Source organism: Carya illinoinensis, chromosome 2 (assembly GCF_018687715.1).
Source record: "Carya illinoinensis cultivar Pawnee chromosome 2, C.illinoinensisPawnee_v1, whole genome shotgun sequence".
Lineage (NCBI taxonomy): Eukaryota > Viridiplantae > Streptophyta > Magnoliopsida > Fagales > Juglandaceae > Carya > Carya illinoinensis.
The window spans coordinates 25,674,739-25,687,845 of NC_056753.1; the positions used below are offsets into that span (position 1 = coordinate 25,674,739).

Genomic DNA, 13,107 nt, shown 5'->3' on the forward strand with positions numbered 1-13,107 from the left:
AATTTGTAACAAGCTCTATTTTTTTAAAAATCCGATCATCAAAATTTTACTACAATTGGGTATAATGGTCCCGTGGGTTATTTGACAGTTGATATCAATTGGAGGGTTCAATGTTTTAATTTCTTTCTTTTTTAAAAAAAAAATTAAATGGTGAAAAGTGGGTTTGATCGTAATCACGACATCTTGAGAACGTATTTCGTCCCCTTTACTAAATATGTACGAGGACGAAATAAAATAATTCTAAGAACACAATGAAAGTCCCAAAGTTAATTTAGAAAACAGCCATGATTGAGAACAATATGGCACAAAATGATGAATGGAAATGGAGAATTAAAACTCATTTTGTGTGCAGATATGGAGATGATTCAAGTGTAAGGAATGATAATTAATGGAATGTTTCATTAATTTAATCTTTCATAAATTCATTTCGATTTAGTTTGAATACAAAAACGGGTTTCATCTCATCTCATCTAATTTCATTTCATCATTACAACTTTTCTAAATTTCCACACAAAATATAATAAATAATTCAACTTTTTCAAATCTCAAAATAATAATAATATTAAAAAATAATATTCTAATAGTATTTTATTCAATTTTTAACTTTCATTTAAAATCATCTCATCTGATCTCATTATCCAAACTATACCATCTACTTATTCTAATAAAATATAACAGGCTGCATGTTACTTAACACATAACCACTTCCATTTAGCCAATCATAATGGTAATAGTGCATTATGAGCACGAGTTTTTGGGGTCTTAGGAAATATACACACATCTTGGGCCAATATCTAATGGTAGATAAATGGCCTATGGAATTATTTAGTGATTAAATATTAATGGCAAGTTGGGCTAATAATGTTGTTACTTAGCTATTTTTAATTTCAAAAGAAATAGACATCATATATAAACTTTAAAGTAATGCTAGATATAATTTAAAATATATAAATTCTATACACTCTTTTTTAAAACAAATCAAATCTAATATTAAAAAATTAATTTTTTTAAGTAAGTCTCGTATTATTTACTTTTAGATGAAGAATGCAAAATTTGCAAATTTTAAAATTATGAATATCATTTTTCTAAATTTTATCATATTTAATAACAAAATTAATTATTTACTAACAATATTTAATATTATAAGATTTATTAATAAAGTTTTCTTTTCGAACTATAGAAAATATTTAGGCAGAGTAGAATATATCAACACATAGAAGTTAAACCCTTTGTTTATTGGGTAGCACTATGGGCTGGGAGCTATCGTTAGTCATAACGTGTGTTTTATTTTTAGTCTTTTATTTTACATATATTTTTTAATTTATTTTTTTTTAAATTCACAATATTATTAAAAAAAAACATTTACTTAATTATTAAAAAAAAAAAAAAACAGCGGTAGTCCTACCGGGAGCTACCGGCGGTGGCCTAAACATTTCCCTTCCCTTATTTATTTGTCTGAACTTTGACCATTGGTGTCAGAGACTCAGAGGGCAGACTTGAAAGGCAATCAACTCAACCATCAAATAAAAAACTGTCGAAGGGGTAGACATACAGAGGTGATAGGAATTGAAAATTGTGAAATGTCTGTCAAAATCGACTGCTTCTTCAACTAGTTCCCTTCTTCCGAATATTTCCCTCCCCCTTCTCCCTCCCCCAACACTCTCCCGCGATCCCAATCTATCTCTGCTCGCTCTCTCTCCAAATCCAAATGGGAATTTCGCTGAGTAGCAATAGAAGAAGAAACAACCATAATCATTATCTCCCACACCCACATCCCCACTACCTCTCCCCTCCACCTCCTCCTCCTCCTTCCTCCTCTTACTATTACCCCTCAGAACCCCCACCACCGCCACCTCCGCATAACTATCTCCCTTATCCTCCACCACCCCACCATCCTTATCCTCCTCCTCCTCCTCCTCCTCCGCCTCGAGCTCACTCTTACTATTACTCTGGTGGGTACAATTCTTACAATAATGTCAATCCCATGACCGCTCGCTTCAACTACCACCCTTATCATGCCAATCAGGCTAGTGGGTGGCCCGCAGCCCGGCTTCCCGTGTGCCCCGCGGTGGAGCCACCGCGTTATGTTGAGCATCAGAACTCGAAGAAGGTGAGGAATGATGTGAATGTACATAAGGACACCTTGCGGGTAGTGCTCGATGAGCACAACCCCGATAACTACTTGGTGTCTTTCGTTTTCGACGCCTTGTATGATGGGAGGTGAGGGAATTGATCTTTCTCTTTTAATTTAGTTTTGCTTAACTCATGAATTATACCGTTCTTTCTCTTTTATTTGCTATTGCCTGTTTGTGTACGTTCGTCAAGGTGATGGGTAGTGATACACGCGAGTGTTTTGAATGATTTCTTGAGTTGGGCTTTTATGTAATCTTGGGTTTGTTTTGTTGCGTAAAAGTTATGGGAACGGAAGAAAATGGAAGTAAAAATCTCAATCTTTCAAGTATCATTATTTGTTGGGAAGCGGAGACAATGAGTTCCAATTCATTAAGATTAGATGGGTTAAAGGATTTCAATTTGAAGAAACAGAAGCAATATCAAAATTCTACAATTTGTCATTTTTTGTAAACCTTTTATTCTCGTCCAGGACTCTAAGCAAGCAGATAGGGTGTTGTTTTTAATTAGAGAAGATGACTATGAGAGAAAAGAAAGAGAACTAGCAGGAAAAAGACGCGTGCTTCCAGGTCACCCAAAACAAAGAAAGAAAAAAACAAAAATGGAAGAGTAAGTCCGAAGCTTTAGCTGAGAAAGAATGAATTTAGAGGATCATGAGGAAACCGTCTTACAAGTCAATCTATACCAAATACTGGAATGTGGGATATGACGAGAAGTGGGTCTTATGTGTTTCATTATTCTTTTCCGGGTTTCTGTTTTCTGGGTATGCCTTTTGTAGAGTTCTTGTTTTGTTTGAATGTCACATCTTGGTCTTCCAAATTGGGAAGAAGAATTTTAAAATGCCTTGACATGACCAAAAACATTGTCAGTCTATTGAAAATTTTATTACTCTATCGGCTTGTTCCGGGTTAAAGACTGAAGCTTGATTTGAACTGGGTCTATAAGTATTAGAGAACCCAGAAGGAAGTTTGGGTTACAGTAATAGGTTAATGTTTAAAGTTTATATGGGTTTTACAGTGAAGAAAGTGTCTTGTGTTGGAGGAATGACCCTCTTCTTCCAAAGGAAGTGCATGGGAATGATTTGTCTTTTGAGCATTGGGAATATGTTCATTCAGGTGGTTGGTGATTTGAGAATAAGGGAGTCCCTAAGAAAGCAAAATTATAACAATGAATCAAAATGTCTATTTGATCACAAATTACCGTTTCAGTTTGAGATTTTTTAATTAGTAAGAATCTTTATTAATAGGATTAAATAAAAAATAGTCCTTGTCGCTTGCATTTTGGACATATTCTCATGCTCTATTTTTTAACGTTTGCTCTCTGTACTTCAACTTTGATCATTAGTCCTTCTGTTAGTAAACCTATAATAATCCGTCGAAAATGTTATGACAGTACCAATAACTGAAATATTTTAGTAGTTAACCCTGATTAAAAGTGCAAAAGGCAGAGATATGTTTAAATATTGTACTGTTTGAAGGTTAGCACTATGATCATGCTAGAAGTATCAATCTTCATTTAGAGCAGTAATTAATCGCCTAGTGTGAGAATTTGATGTGGTTGAACATTGTGGTCCTTACATGTATGAGATGGATGAAGATTTTACCATGATGGCCACTTTTTCTCTCTGCTTTATTTCTATTTTGGATATATATCTGTATCTATATATATCTTGAGCAGTTGTAAGGACGACACTCATTGAATTTGATGTACACAATAATCTTAACTTCAAATAGATCACATGGTGGTAAGTTTCTGCAAAATCATGAACCAAAGGTTATAAACTAGATGTTTGACTTCCATCACTTCTCCTAATCAGGTTTTTTCTCTTGTATACTGCCTGTGTGCTTGGGCTACGCCACTTTTTATGATTCAATAATATTTTATTCTTACTCATCATCAGAAAAAAACTTGATGTCTGAATTAAATAAGAAAAGGGTTGTGATTCTAGACAGCTGTAGTATTGTAATGTAAGGATGGCTTAATCTGAAAGCTGGATCTCTTGTATCTTCCATTTAATTTGTGTGAATGTTAACTTGGGTATTTGATTATTAAAAAAAAAAGAGTTGGGTCTTTGAGTTACTGAAAAGGGCATGTTTTTCATTTGTGAGAAGCTTGCTGGAGTGGTGGTAAAGTGGATACATTTTTGTTCTCATTAAGTGATATGTATCAATCATCACTTCTTTGTTCAGTGGAATAGTTAAATGCAGATGAGTTGTTTTTCAGTATTAGTAATTTAGTACTGATGGTGGAATGAACATATTAATGTGTGGATTACACATTTTCATGGCACATGTAGCACAATAAATAAACTGTTCAGAAAGGACCTGGCATAGACCAAAATTAATTTCCTGGCTATTTCCCGCCAACATCAGCACTAGTTCTGCTCCGGAGTAGCTGAGTAGTTAAGGCGCACTTGGGCATGCAAACCACCGAATGAGAGAGTTGCTGTCTCCCATCTCCAAAACCTTTGATCTCAGTTATATATTATAAAATTTTCCAACCAAGATAGTTGGTGCCTTCATTTTCTCACACTTCGTATTCATCTTTTTAGTGGCATATGGGGAAATCATGTGATGATTGGAAATGTAGTCTTTTTTACAAACAGAGTTCTCATTAAGGAGTTAAAATAATAACGATGTCAATGGTCTGAGGAGGACCAAATAAAATCCACTTTGCCCATAAATTAGGGGTGGAGGGTGTGGGTACAAGTGTAATCCATTGAGGCGTGTTAGTTGTATCTAACCTTTTTTTTTTCTTTTTTCTTTTTTATAGGTAAAAAGAGATTTTATTGATCCACGTAAAAAGGCAAAACCCGAGTATACAGGAAGTATACAAGAAAGAGCCTAATTACAAGCTACGTGCTACGGAAAGTAGCATAAAAGTCATTAAAACTCATTCCATTCAATACAATAGAGGAGGCCCATAGTAACAAAGTATGAAAGAAAAAAGCCCTAAATCCAGCCGGAGAGCGTTCCCTATCCTAAATCTAACCTTTTCTTTACCTTTAAAAGAAGGATTCAAATTGATATTATCGTGTGTCAAAAGAAAAGTTCAGGCGTGGTCTCACGTAGTAACTTCATCGGATGATAAACTGTAAAAAGCTTCTAGTGTCTGAAAGGAAGTACTAGTAAAATCAGGTTGTGAAGGTTAAATCTGTGGAGATTGTAATTGGACATATTTTCACTCTGGGCCTTGAGATTTTCAGACACTTTCAAGCACCAAAATTTAAGGAGTTATAGTAAATTACTTGGAATTGAAAGAAATGGGCTTTAAAATTGCATAAAAAGCTCAAGAACAACAATTTATGGATGTAAGGCTGCATTTATCTAATTGATTGACAATGTAGATTAATTGAACTAAATTTATTCTGAATCAAGTGCTGGAAACAGGAATATTCTAGTTATATTTCTAATTTTTGTATGGTATCTGACAATCTGTTATCTGATTGACAGCATCACTATTTTCTACTTTGCTAAGGAAGAGCCGAACTGTCGGTTTGTTCCACTACTTCCCGAAGCCTTTATGCCTGTGAGAATCCCCTTTCAGAAAGGACCTTGCCAGAAATTTTGTCAGCCTTCAGGAACAGGCATTGACTTAGGCTTCTTTGAGCTGGATGATCTCTCAAAGCCATCACCCGGAAAAGATGTATTTCCTCTTGTCATATCTGCTGAAACATACTCGCCGGCTAATTCAACAGACGAGCAACTAGGTGAGCCAGTGCCCAAGACAAACCCTCATATGCAGATAACGCAAGCTATTCTAGAGAAGAACGGTGATGGACCTTTCCAAGTGAGAGTTATTAGGCAAAGACTCTGGATTGACGGAGTTTGCTATGAGCTTCATGAGATATACGGAATAGGAAGCTCGGTAGCGGAAGGGTTTGATGACAGTGACCCAGGAAAGGAGTGTGTCATATGTATGACAGAACCTAAGGATACAGCTGTCTTGCCTTGTCGACATATGGTGAGTGTTCATCTATATTTTTTTTCAGTCCAAAAGATTATAGACAATTGTTTAATATAAACTGTATCTGAAACTTCTTTACTCAATGGATGGTGTAATCGGATGGTAAGAACAATGATCAGGAAGCATCATGCTTGGAGTGCTTGTGAACAACTGATGTGGTCGATTTAATTCCAAGCAGATGTGCTTGAGTCATCTTATCACCGACATACCTTTATTAGATCCCCTCACTGACATTATTGTTCTTCTATGGGATCCCCATCCTCGCTTTTTCCGTGGGTGGGTTAGCGCTTTCCATCGATTGAAGTATTTAAGTATAAGTGAAGTTCCTGTTCTGTTTCGTATCAACCTTCTTCCTTTAATGATTAGATAGGTCTTCCCACTTAATCAGTACAAGATGTGGGATCACTGCAAAACCATCCAAGCCCATTTTGGTTCTGATTTGTCAAGTAGCTTGAAGAGAGTGAGAGCATCAGATGGTCGTTTGATATATATGATCCCTGGCTTTGGCTGTTTCCTTTATTTCCATCTTTAACACACAACAAACACGCCATCTGTGGAGAGTTTTTAGCAAGCAGTATATAAATGAAAATGTTACAATTTTTTTTTAATGTACAAAATTACATACCAACATTCATGCTATTTACACGGAAATATCCTTATTAGTTATGACATCTACCCGAGGATGAAAAATTTACTTGCACAAAAATTTGAGTTTGTTGGAAACAGTTGTGTTTATCTTTGTACCAGGAGCTGACGTAAAATTTCTGTCATTTCCTTTACCTCTCACATTTTAAAACTTAGTTACTTTGCTCTCAAGTTTTATACCTGGTATTTTTCAGTGTATGTGCAGTGAGTGTGCAAAAGCGTTGAGGCTTCAATCAAATAAGTGCCCTATATGCCGTCAACCTATTGAGGAACTAATAGAGATCAAGATTGATAATGGTAATCAGTGAGAGATTCTTTTCTTCATCAAAAGTTGGATCATGGTACAACTGTCAACTTCTTTCTTTCTTTCCTTCCTTTTCATTTTTTGTATATGTCATCACCTATTTTTATATGTCAATATATATATGTATGTTCTTTTTCTTTGTATATTGTAAAAGCAGAATCAGGATTTAATTTTCATGTGATATTTTAATTACATGCAGTGCAAGTGTTTGTGAATCTGTTAGTGTTTGAGAGTCTTGGCTACAGGCCATTTGTCTCATGTTTTGAAAAGAATAACAAGGGTATGGATATGAACTGCATAGTTTATCATATAAAACTCGTATAGTTGGAGCAACATTTGTCTGATAGTAACTTATCTCACTAGGTGGTGGAATAATTGTTTAAACCTAACCCCCCTCTACCCCTAAAAAAACATGTATTAAACTGTCTTATGACATGACATGGAGGTCTATGGAAAATGATAGGGATCCCGCTCGGGGATCCTGTTCATTTGTCCCGCACAAGCTTTCTTTTTTTCTTTTTTTTGAATTTTTTTTTTTCACAGAAAAATTAAGAAAATATTGTTTAATTATATTGTGAATTTTATTCATTTTTTCAAAATATTTAAAAGTGTTAAAAAAATGATTTGAGAAAAATATTTAAAAAGTGTTTTTATTTTTTATTTTTTTCATATCATTTTTTTAACACTTTTAAATATTTTAAAAAAATAATAAAATTCACAATATAATTAAATATAATTTTCTTAATCTTTGTGTAAAAAAAAATCAAAAAAAAAAAAAAGGCTTCAACGGGACAAGTTAACGGGATCCCCCCGCGGGATCCCTAGCATTGTCCAATGATATCTTTGTGAAGAGTCTACCTGATATTAAAAAGAAAGAAATCGGCAGTGCCCCTTGATTGAAGTTTTTATCCATATATATACGTGGATTTGTGAGTGATATAGGCAGTCAAAAAGTGAGGAAGTTAGATACTCTGGGGCTAACTTAATGAACACTCTAGGTCTTTGCTCTTGTTATATTTTTCTTGGCCAACTGCCAAAAAGAGACGCTGAGAGGAGAATATTTGCCAGAGAAGGTAGGAATAAGTAGGAAAACTAAGAATCTGGGCCTTGAAAGGAACCTTTGAATAGATAAAAGCTCAAATAATCGTACAATAACACTAATCATTTATTCCAATTAATGGAGCATTTTTTCATGTAAGGCCTGTCCGATTTCTTTCTGTCCCAGCTGGGGTCACACAATGGTTTCTCTTAGAATGCTATTTAGTTGACATAAAGTTGTCGTGTTGATCTTGGTTCTTTTAGTATTTCTAGACCGTGTGTTCAGAATCCAGTGTTCCTGGGCTTTGGAAAAATCCCTCATTGCATCACACTAGTGGTTGTTAGGTAAGCCACTTTATGGTTCCACCTTACGAATTCATTATGGCCAGACGTTTGGTGAAAGCTCTAAGCTTGAGTGTATTTTTGCCCATGTAATGTCAAATTCTTTGAGAAGGAAGAGCGAAGTTCTGATTGATGATTACATCCGACTAAGCTTTAGCCATTGAGATCAATATTTTAAAAGCTTATTTTTACCCTCATCTCTGTTTCCTTACATTTTAGGCAAAGTTTCATCTCAGCGCTTACTGCTTGCATGTATTAGCACCAGTTTCTTAAATCATCACAACTATATTTGCAGCATCAAGCAACCTAGAGTCGGAAACTATGGTGTATGACTGAAGTTCTGTCATTATAACTCTGTGTGTGTGTGTGTGGGTTCTCTCAAACATGAGCGGTTTGAACTTTTGACTGTGGTTTAAAGTTTGGATTCATTCTTCCACGCGTATCTGCTTTCCGATTCATTCTTTACGAAGCTGCATCTGGTTTTGAAAAAACTTTGACGATGGCATGACATATGAACTCAACTCCCCAAAAATGGGAGTTTTTTTTGTATTAGATGTGTAAAATTGTGCGACTTCTTAAGAGCAAAAAGACAATAGAAGCACATCAAAGCTTTCCTTAGTTGTCGAAACTGCTCAAGATCTGTGCAGCCCACTATTGTTTTCCCACAAACTAAAAACTTTAGAGCTAGAACAAGGAGAGATCGGTCGCACAGACCATGTGGGCCTGCTTTCGTTTTAGGTAGTCTCAATAAATACGCTCCTCATGCTGTGTCGACTTCTGTTATCAATCACTTTCCAGTGAAATGAATAATATCTGCAAGATTTTAATCGTTTTACTATCTATAAAGTGAGCTGCTGAAGAGGATCTATTTCCAAGATCATGGCTTTCATGTGACGCCTTCTTCGACATACTAGGCAATGCAGTGTAGCAGCTGCTCAAGTTCAATCCCATAAGAAAAAAAAAACATTATAAAGGGGCAAAACAGATCCCAATATAGCTAGGCCTCTCTGCAAGTCACAGCAATATTACTTGCTTTACTGCATGCTTGTAAATCCATCTTATGGAAGAAGCTTCATCTTACTTTGAGAAAACAAATAAGCAAACCCAGTGGTTAAGGTTATCATCATCACCAACCCATGGATGTATGTGAAGACCATGGCCGTCTTTTTGTTAAGATCAGGACAGGAAAAACCATTTTGTCTAAGACCCTTTATCACCATTCAAATGCCTTTTTACCGATAAAGCTAGCGGTTCAAAGGAATAAAAGGAAACAAAAGGGGAAAAAAGCCACATGAAGGGTTTCATCATGGTTTAGGCTTGTTCTTGAGCCAGGAGATGGTTGGTTTTGGGGTAGGGTGGCTTTCTTTCCCATATTGCTGCTAAAGCTAAGTACATGATTTAACAAGTCTATGGCTACGTATATACAACATACATATATTTGATATATTTCCAATTTCAACATTCTTTTTTCCCAATTAACATCAATAATGCGTCGACCTTCTCAATAGAATTTTACTTGAAATTCGATACCAAATAAATAAGAGAGAAAAATCTTGAACATCTAAGGAAATATTATATAATAAAAAGCATATATATAATCGATTTGGCTTAAACAATAAGTTGTAAGTAATGATCTCATGGGTCATGGCATTAACTTGTAACAAAATGAAGATCCCCACCAAATACTTGGGTTCATCATAATTGACATGCTCGAAGCATGATATCGGAATACTTGATGGAATCAAAGCATGTTTTAACTGATGACTTACTTTGTAACCAAGCATGTTTTTTTCCCAATTCTTCACGTTCACTTGTTAAATTTTATTTTGAAGCCAATCAATGAGAGAGAGAGAGAGAGAGAGAGAGAGAGAGAGAGAGAGATCATTTTCATTCATAGCAATATTGAGATTGGAATCTGGGTAGATAGATTATCTCTCAACTCTTCCAAAAGAGGCGTGCTCACGTAGAGCCTAATTACTCAATAAGCTATGGTAGATTAATGATAATGCTGCTTATTTATTTGTCCCTAAAGCAATTGTTGTTTGGAAAATAATAATGATAACCTTATTATAATAGTGCTACTGGCAACACCATCTGTACTGTAATATTTATGTAACACTACTGATATGGTAAATACATTTTTGAGATTATTCCTTGGTTATTGAATTTTAAAGTTTTCTATAATTAATAAATATCTGTCACATCAATAATGTTTTGTTAACGGAGTTTCAAATAGTATTATTCATTGGAATACCCATTGAATTTAGAAATTTAAACTTCACCAGCTGCAATAGATTATATAAGTGGTTTGGTCACTATCCATCCAAGAAAAAAACTACTTGAATCTTATGTTCATTTATCAATCTTTCTTTGTTGTTTCATGGGAATGGTCTGGATATATTTGTTGTTAAAATCGGACTCGTTGGATATAGGACAAGTATTGCATAACAAGACATCAAAAGGGACATGCATTCTCCATTAACTGGAATCAATCCAAGCCAAGTTCATAGCTCGTTTGGATTTTGAAAATATTTCATCTCATTTCATTATTATAATTTTTTCAAATTTTCACAAAAAAATTAAATAAAAAATTTAACATTTTCAAATTTTAATTTAGTTTTTTCACATTCTAAAACAATAATAATATTAAAAAATAATAATCTAATAATATTTTATTCAACTTTCATCTAAATCCATCTTATCTTATATCTAAATCCAAACGAGCCATTCAAAACCATCTCATCTTATTTAAGTGATAGAAGATTGGTTGTTGGAATGTATTGAGATCAACTCAATTCAGTCTAATTTTAAGATAAGTCTGATATTCAAATATACAACTCTCAAATTAATAAATTTATCTCAAATCAAAACTTCCTTACACAAGAGATACACGACCTTTTACAACTTAACACATTTTTATACGTGAGATACAACATTTTTTAACTTCTTATAAGTAGTACTAAACTCATTTTAATATCTAAATACATCTAAACTCATCTTAGATGGACTCTACAGAACTCATTACATCATCTCAACTACTAATATTCATAAATAACTTAGCTCAATTCCGTTTAACTTAACATCGAAACACAACCTAAGTTTTGGGTTTAGAAAACTTATCACTTACAATCAAATATTATCTTTATGTATTTAGATCGAGAAATGATTTTTGCAGTCGGCAAATGCAGTTGGCATGCAGTCGCTTTGAAAAAAATGAATTAATATAGGACCTATATGAAAAAAAAAAAATTATTTTTATAACTTTTTTTTATTCATTCTGTACAATCATAAAAAAAAATATTTTTATAATTTTTTTTTATTTATTCCGTATAGCCGACTGCATGCCGACTGCGTCTAGCAAAGCCCATTTAGATCGATCACAGCCCAACTCAAAAAAAGAGTTGAGTGGGATTTGTTGAGTAAAAATACATAAATCTCTATCAAATTATTATCCAATTTGTTATCACTATTCGGAGTATGAGTTGATAAGGGAAATATTTTAATTATAAAGAGATTTTATAAAAATAAATTTATAAATTAATATTAAATAATAAAATTACTTTTATATTTTCTTGTAATGAAGATTTAACATCCCAAAAATAATAAATTAAAAATATATTTGTAAAAAAATACTTTTAGTTTCTATCTCAAAGAATTGTCAACTATTTATTTGAAATATCCTTTTATATATTTTATATAAAGGATGAGTCTATTTCATTTTTTACAGGCAATAACAAAGGATGAGTCGGATTAGAGGAGATGGTATATCTGCCAACTTGGACTACTCGGTAAGGAAGGATGATGATGGTAATTCGGACAACAAAGATGCGAAACGGTAAACGAATAAATTAACAAGGTCACAAATAAATGTCAGTATTTATTTATCAAAAAAATTATACGAAGTTAGATTATGCAAGCACAGGACAAACGACGCTGATGTGGAAAACTCAAAATGGCACCATTTCAGTTTTTAGACGTTTCTCCCAATTTTTCAAGATCAAACGACTCTCCCTCATTCTCTGTGTGTTCTGAAGACCACCTTTGTGTCAATCTCCCTTGAAGCTCCCTCCTTCCTTGCTTCCTTCCATTTTGTAACCTTAAGCCAGAGAGCTTTTGGAAACTTTAGGAAAATTCGGTAAAGACAAAAGAAAGAAATTATGGAAATGGATTTGAGAGAAACATGTTAAACATGAAATCTAAAAAGTGAGTTTGTTTTTGTTGGAAGAGAAATTGTCCTCTTCCTCTTCCTCTTTCTTTATTCTTTATTTTTTTTTTCCTTTCTTATATAATCTGTGCTTTGACGAGAGAGTGGAATATGAGGAAAAGAAAGCGAAGAGAAGATGCGAAGTTCAATCCATGGCCAGTGTTCTTCAAGAGAGAATGGAATGGAACTGGCCTTTCCTGATGGATTTCACCATTACTAAAACCATCATCACCAAGTTCTCTCTTGGTCTCATTGAGGAACGACTCTTGTTGATTGGTTTGTGGCCTCTCTCCTTCATCCATCAGATAAACTTTGCATCTTGGGATCTGTAAAAGGAGCTCTTGTCTGAAAGTTTTAGATTTTGGGTATTGTTGAGCACTTTCAGAGAAGGAAGTTTGCATGAGAGTAAAAGTTTTGGAGTTGCAAAAATCGAAACATTCATTTTCTTCTGTTGTGATTGCTTTCTTTAGCTTGAAGG

General features: G+C 34.1%; 1 protein-coding gene across 1 annotated transcript; it reads left to right on the plus strand.

Annotated features, from left to right (window-relative positions):
• Positions 1-1,469: 1,469 nt before the first annotated feature.
• LOC122300510 (probable E3 ubiquitin-protein ligase LUL4) lies at positions 1,470-7,260 on the plus strand. Its single transcript, XM_043111222.1, has 3 exons — positions 1,470-2,220; positions 5,583-6,093; positions 6,936-7,260. The coding sequence occupies exons 1-3, from the start codon at positions 1,709-1,711 to the stop codon at positions 7,047-7,049; spliced, it is 1,137 nt and encodes a 378-aa protein (XP_042967156.1). The 5' UTR covers positions 1,470-1,708; the 3' UTR covers positions 7,050-7,260.
• The last annotated feature ends 5,847 nt before the right edge of the window (positions 7,261-13,107 follow it).

Bases quoted from the DNA above. Each gene is read 5' to 3' on its own strand.
- LOC122300510 (XM_043111222.1), top strand. From the start codon at position 1,709: ATGGGAATTTCGCTGAGTAGCAATAGAAGAAGAAACAACCATAATCAT. The intron at 2,221-5,582 runs GTGAGGGAATTG...TCTGATTGACAG, and splicing joins GACGCCTTGTATGATGGGAG to CATCACTATTTTCTACTTTG. The intron at 6,094-6,935 runs GTGAGTGTTCAT...GGTATTTTTCAG, and splicing joins TCTTGCCTTGTCGACATATG to TGTATGTGCAGTGAGTGTGC.